The sequence below is a fragment of the Caenorhabditis remanei genome, chromosome X, assembly GCF_010183535.1.
Source record: "Caenorhabditis remanei strain PX506 chromosome X, whole genome shotgun sequence".
Classification (NCBI taxonomy): domain Eukaryota; kingdom Metazoa; phylum Nematoda; class Chromadorea; order Rhabditida; family Rhabditidae; genus Caenorhabditis; species Caenorhabditis remanei.
In genome coordinates this window covers 21,495,504-21,501,629 of record NC_071333.1, presented here as the reverse complement: position 1 = coordinate 21,501,629, position 6,126 = coordinate 21,495,504, and the positions used below count along the sequence as shown (strand labels likewise).

The following is a 6,126-nucleotide window of genomic DNA, read 5'->3' as shown; positions in this document are numbered from 1 at the left end:
GGTATTTCTTGCATAAATCAACTAATTCCAGTTGATAAACGAGTTTTTAGTGCTTTTAGTTCGTTTTGTTTGAAAAGAAACCGTTGGAAATCTCGAGCCAATGGTATTCATAACCGTTGAAGTCAAAATTGCTTTCTCATGATTTTTTTGATGTCGAAAGTGTATGACCCCACTGTTCTGCTTGAACATTTCCTCACTACATTTTGTTTGATATTCTGCCTCAAAGAAGTCTAGCATGTAGTTGCTGCGATCGTCGTTGACTTTTCGACATGAGCTGTTTGATCCAGTGGACCCCTAGGTGATAACTCGGCCATTACTCTGGTTTCTGTTTTTTTACCCAGTTTGCGCAAAGAAGTGTTATTGACGCATTTGTTGGTAACACAAATAGCGCGAGGTTGACCTCCTCGCTATTAAGTGTGTGCGCAAAGGAGCGCATCCACATTATTTTCTCTTGTCCTCTTTTCCTCTTTCGCTCCCTCTGTATTCTAGAGTTTTGAAACACTTACCCATAATTCTATTCATTTTTTTCGACCTTTGGCAATTGTGCTCTGAAGTTCGATCAGGGATTTTTGTGATGCACTGATATTGTAACATCCCGGAACACAGTCCCCCGTAAGACTGTCCAGAGTGCGAGAAATCTCAGGAGAAAGAGAAGGATTTGGTGTGTGGCGCCATGACAGTAGAACTGAAAATCAGAGTGTGGTTTATATGGCGAAGGAATGATGGCGCGAAGGCACCAGCGGTTGCGACGGCGGTGATGATGCTCTCTGGTCTAGTTGTTGCTGTTGCGCGCCGCCAAACGCGCATTCAAGTACTCTCCAAATTGCCATAATTTTCGCTTCATTTTCCGTTGTGCTCCGTCGTTGTTTTTGGTTTTCCTTAAAAAATTAACTAATTTTAGTTGATGAACGAGTTTTCGGTGCTTCTCCAAAATTTCCTTTTTGTAATCGTATTTCCCTGAGATTCTTCACGCTTCCGACTTTATTGTTGAGCATAGTCTCTTTTTCATTCACACATTATCGATTTTTTCCTTTTTTCTATGAATCAGCTTTTTCACTCACGATCTTCCGTTTTCTTTTTTTGTGATTGAATAAAATATAATTTTGTTGTTTCAGGCAAAGATGTCCAACGTTACTTCCGTCCACAACAACACTAAGTGGAACATTATCCCCACCTCTGAAGTCAGTCTCTGCGTAGATCCGAAACACCCCAATTCATTGGTGAGAGACTTTCCAGCTCAATTTACAAATTTTATTTACTTGGTTTCAGACACACTGGGTGCTCTCGCATGATCCTTCGTCAACCAAACTCTACCCATGCTCCTACGCGGCGCCGGAAAAACTCCGGAAAGATCTGAACATCGCTTACTTTTTGATTGATCACGAAGATCTGATGACGGTTCATCAATTGGAAAAGGAGTTCTCGTACAATACTTATCAGTACTGGGGAGACTCGTTCAGCTCAATTCTCCAGTTCACTCATATGATTGATATGGTTGGAATGGTTAGTATCATGTGCCAAACGGTGTTAAATATAAATATTGTGTTTTTTTTAGGTCGCCGAAGACAGCAGAAGAAAGAAAATGTATCTCCGTACTATTCCAGCAGTGCCAATGGGTGACAACACGCTCGGAGAGTCTCGGGTCTTTGTCGAAGAGATTTCGGCGATGATTCCTATTTTGAGAGAACATCAGGGAAACTCGTTTGAAAAGCCAGAAGGTTAGTTTTTGTTGTCGTTGTTTTTAGAACTAGATAATAGTTGAGCTTTTGTGTTAAATTAATAACCTTCATCCACGCAATATGGTAATTTTCAGCTGAGCAACAGAAAATCTCCGATAGATTCAACCCAGCCAACAACTCTGGTCTCATCCAAACGATTACACTCTCACAATTGAAAAATCTTCTCGAAGAATACGATATCGACAAATCCCTGCTTACTGTATGAATTTTTACTAGTTTCATTCAAAAAATGAACGTTTTTCAGCTTGTCGACGACCCAACTTATCTCATTGGATGGAAATCACTTGAAAAAAACGGGAGCTCCATTCAAAATGCTCATCCACTCGGGAGCAAATGATATCGGAGTCTACAATGGTAATTTTTACCAAGCTGTCCATACCATTAATTTATACTTTTTCAGACCCTGCTGACTATCCTTACCCGCTTTTGCCAGTCATTCCTGTGATTGTACCGCCAAAAGTCAAACCAGCTGAAGTGCCGGTTGTCTGTCCGGCACCAAAAAAGGCCAGCCAGTTGGAAACGAAAAGTCGTTCCAAAAACCGAAAAGGAACCTGGAAGCAAATCAATCGCAGCTTTCGAGCAAATGGTATGTAGATAACTCAAGTTCTATGTGATATATTCTAGGCTTCTCTTTATTTTTGTACATTTTCTAAGCTGACATCGAGTAACAATCAAACATTCCACGAACTAAGTACTAAGGATTCACTGAAAATTGTTTCTCTGAGTTAGCTAGAACGCAGAACAACTTGTGAAAAATTAGTTGTTTGAAACATTTTTTTCAAAAACTCGCAAAGTAAATTCCATGATTTCAGTTGGATGTCAGCTGGGACCGTCGTTGACCCATGAAGAGCTGCTTCAAGAGCTCACAAAGTCTGCGCCCCACAAAAAGGACACAAAATGCAAAGTTCCAAAAGAGAGGCTGTTTGGATTTGGTTAGTTTTCTATCGTTAGTCTAACAATCACAATTTTTCTTTCAGTCAAGCAGTAGACCATACGTCGACTTGGCCATCCCAACAAAAATCGGATTATAAGTGCCACCTGTTCTAGTCTTCACCTCCAAAACCAAACATCTCTATTGTATCCACTTTATGCCAACTGATTATATTGCTTATCATCCATCTGTGAAATAACTCCCCCCCCCCCTCTTCCAGTCATGTTTTTATTTTATATTGCTGTGTAAGCTACAACCGTCACAACTGGATACTGCTTGAATGTTTTTTGATAAAAAACAAGTTGACAATGTTCTTCTCAGTGTATATAGATCATTGCAAAGTTTGAAGAACTGATTTTCTTGATTCTGTGAAGCAAAGTTCACATCTGATGCCTAAAACAGATCTCAAGGAGTCACACTGATCGAGCCGGGTAGATGGAAAATGGCCCTCGAAAAGGTTGATTGATTACTAATATGTAGCACAAAGTCCAGAAGTATATTTTTGACAAGTTTTCAGTACCAGGTTTCACGTTTTACAAAATTACCAATCGATAACAATCCTGGAAATGTCTCAAATAGGATAGTTTGGTAAATTGAGCAGTTTCAGCCGGAGAAAGTCAGTTTTTCGGATGAAATTTGATAGGAAATAACAGAAATGAGTCAGCGACAACTAATTATAATCAAATTCCATCTTTTTATTTGGTTTCCAGCGCTCCCGGCCACAAAATCAAAAAACCGCGCTATACTTTTGACGCGGCTGATTTTCAGAAAACCCGTGACTGAGCTGGGGACATGATTGGAAATTTTCGAAAAAAACTTCGCAAGACATGTTTTTTGAGACGCCGGATCGAGTGGCATCAACCATCTTCTCATGCCGATTGCGGAAATTCCAGAAACGCCAAAATCGAGGGGGGCGCTATACTTATGACGCGCACTGTATGTATAAACCATACAAAACAAAGGTAGAGCATTATGTTTGTAGTTGACAACTGTTTTGTACAAGCACTTCCTTGAGATTTACATAACGACATAGTAATTTCTCCCTCAAATCGACCAAATTCGGTGCAAAATAGAACTTTGAGCTGTGTCCTTAAAATGATCACAGCTCTTTAGGGAGTTTTTTTTACAAAAAAGTTGTCAACTACAAAAATGAAGCTCTACTTTTGATCTGTATGGTTATACACAATTTGCTTTGTAGAACAATCAGTGATACCGTAACACCAACTCAAAGTTGGTCATTTTCAACTGAAAAAGTCCAAATTTGATATCTTACTGCACGGTATTGTATGTATTGAAAAAAATTCCACCATGACTAAATAAATTTTCGCAATACTTTTTTTCTTTTTCAAACACACTTTACGTATAACTCGACTCGTTCGAAACTATTCAATCTGTTGTAAGGCTCTCACATTCAACCCAGCACACTCCGGTGTCTGTACTTGCGCCCACGTCGAGCATGTTGTCTTCCGGGCGCCCGATATATAAAACATGTTGCCCAAGTAGGTACCTTGCATGTTGATTATGTGGGCTTTTTCTGAAATTCAGATGAATTCAGATTCAACTTCCATGATCTTCATATGATACCAGTCGCAAAGTTTCGTTTCTCGTCACTTTTTAACCCAGCTAACATGCCTTTCGAGTTGATGCATAAAACTTGAACTTGAACTTGAGTGAAGAATATATCAGTGGATCCGATTATTTTCAGACAGAATGGAGTGGTTAATCGGATGAATTTGGTCCAAGTTGGAGGACATGAACGGGTTACTGGAAAATGATTACATACATAAATAGAGGATTTATTGTTTTGAAAACATTCCGATTGTTTAGGAAAACATGATGAAACAGAAGTTGTCTACTCACGATTAAAAAAACGTTCAGCTAAACATAAGATTCTGATATAAGCAGATGTTTCATAAGTTCTAATTCATCTAGAGGGCAGGAACGCGTTACTGGGAAAAGATCACAGAGCGAGTCAAATAAGCCCAAAGATCCAACTATATCAGCCAGAAATGTATTCAAAGCTCTACTCCGATTTCCAAGCATCCACTGTCCATCATAATCGTGGTCAATCCAATTCTTCCAAGTAGATATTCAAGGCTCCTCAGTGATTCAATGATTCACCAAGATCGCAAGTCCTATTATGAGTCGCAACCTGTGTAGTGTCATAAAACCACGGTGAAAAGATTGAAAAAATTCTTGACAAGCGCATACTGCTTTTGATTCAAGTTCAGTTCAAGTACCGTTATACTTTTTCCTACTCGGAGGATCACTAGCAAAATTCAGCTCTTCCTTTGATAATTTTTCAGCGTAGGTTGGAACAACAATAGCGTCGGTCTCCACTTCAAATATGTTGATCATTCCAATACAAATTTTACATTTCTTCATTTCTCCACCAATCGATTCCTCATCTTTCTCTTTGATGCACGTCTTTTTAGGTGTCTGAGGAACAGCAAAGCAATGCGCATCGGAAGCATTTCGTTTTCTGCTGTTGTGCTCTGGCTTACTGTCCGCCACGATTTCGTTGGTAGATTCCATTTCAGGTTCGACGGGCTCCAGTACATTAGGTTCAATGTCTGAAAAAATGAGATGTGAAAATTGTTTGGTTGGGATCGTTAATTGATACCCATAAATTCAGATACGGTGTTCATTGATATATCGTTGATAGATTCGATTTCGGGTTGACCAGTTATTGAGCTACCGTTCTCAGACTTCATACCTGAAAAGGGGGATTTCAAGATTGTTTGACATTTCCTGTTTTTTTTATAATTTCAAAATTTGAAACATTACAGCACTACTCGGTGTATGAAAATGGATCCGACATTTCATTAACGGATCACAAGTTCCCGGCGTCGGGTCAACTTCTGATTCGCGCTCCACACACTACAAAGATACGGATTGGTGACAGTACAATTCAAGGGCGGCACGATTTTATGGAATTGAAAAAAGTCCATGTCTCTGAGCAAATACCTCAACTGGATCATGCCAAACTTGAAGAGTGGATGAACGATGATGATGCTATTGAGAAGGGTTTCACTGATCTGGAGAAGGAACGGATGCATGCCAATGTCGAATTCGAGTGGGGATTGGACTCAATACTCCATTGGTTCAAACCCAGCGTGGCTGAATTCATCTCGGCACTCAAAATTTGTGCTGCCGGTGTAATTGTAATAGGCATTATTTATTGTCTCTGCTGCTGCTACAGATGCAGCAAAAAGGCAACTGTTTTACCTAATTGAAATGCTTGCTATATTACGGATTTGTCGTTTTGTCTTCTTAATGTTTCCAAATCTTATATTCATATCTTGAACTGAAACTTCATCTCCTCTCCCTCCCCTTCTTCTAATTGTCTTCCCATCTTTTATTGTACCACTTTTTTCTTCTATAATAAACTGAAATATCAATAAACCATTTTACTTACTTATCTACCGGAGGCTCTATAAAAGCACAAAATCCCGA

The 6,126-nt window shown here is 39.4% G+C and overlaps 3 protein-coding genes across 3 annotated transcripts; 2 read left to right on the top strand and 1 right to left on the bottom strand.

Moving 5' to 3' along the window:
- Positions 1 to 1,121: 1,121 nt before the first annotated feature.
- On the top strand, positions 1,122 to 1,944 carry GCK72_026296 (uncharacterized protein; the record flags this gene model as incomplete). The annotated part of the gene is made up of 4 exons (XM_053736817.1): positions 1,122 to 1,220; positions 1,270 to 1,503; positions 1,556 to 1,718; positions 1,814 to 1,944. 4 exons carry the CDS (start codon positions 1,122 to 1,124, stop codon positions 1,942 to 1,944), a joined length of 627 nt encoding a protein of 208 aa, XP_053580383.1.
- A 2,108-nt stretch (positions 1,945 to 4,052) lies between these two features.
- On the bottom strand, positions 4,053 to 5,384 carry GCK72_026295 (uncharacterized protein; the record flags this gene model as incomplete). The annotated part of the gene is made up of 4 exons (XM_053736816.1): positions 4,053 to 4,204; positions 4,255 to 4,434; positions 4,911 to 5,243; positions 5,294 to 5,384. The coding sequence occupies 4 exons, from the start codon at positions 5,382 to 5,384 to the stop codon at positions 4,053 to 4,055; spliced, it is 756 nt and encodes a 251-aa protein (XP_053580382.1).
- Positions 5,385 to 5,600: 216 nt separating this feature from the next.
- GCK72_026294 (uncharacterized protein) lies at positions 5,601 to 5,906 on the top strand (the record flags this gene model as incomplete). The annotated part of the gene is made up of 1 exon (XM_053736815.1): positions 5,601 to 5,906. One exon carries the CDS (start codon positions 5,601 to 5,603, stop codon positions 5,904 to 5,906), a length of 306 nt encoding a protein of 101 aa, XP_053580381.1.
- Positions 5,907 to 6,126: the final 220 nt, after the last annotated feature.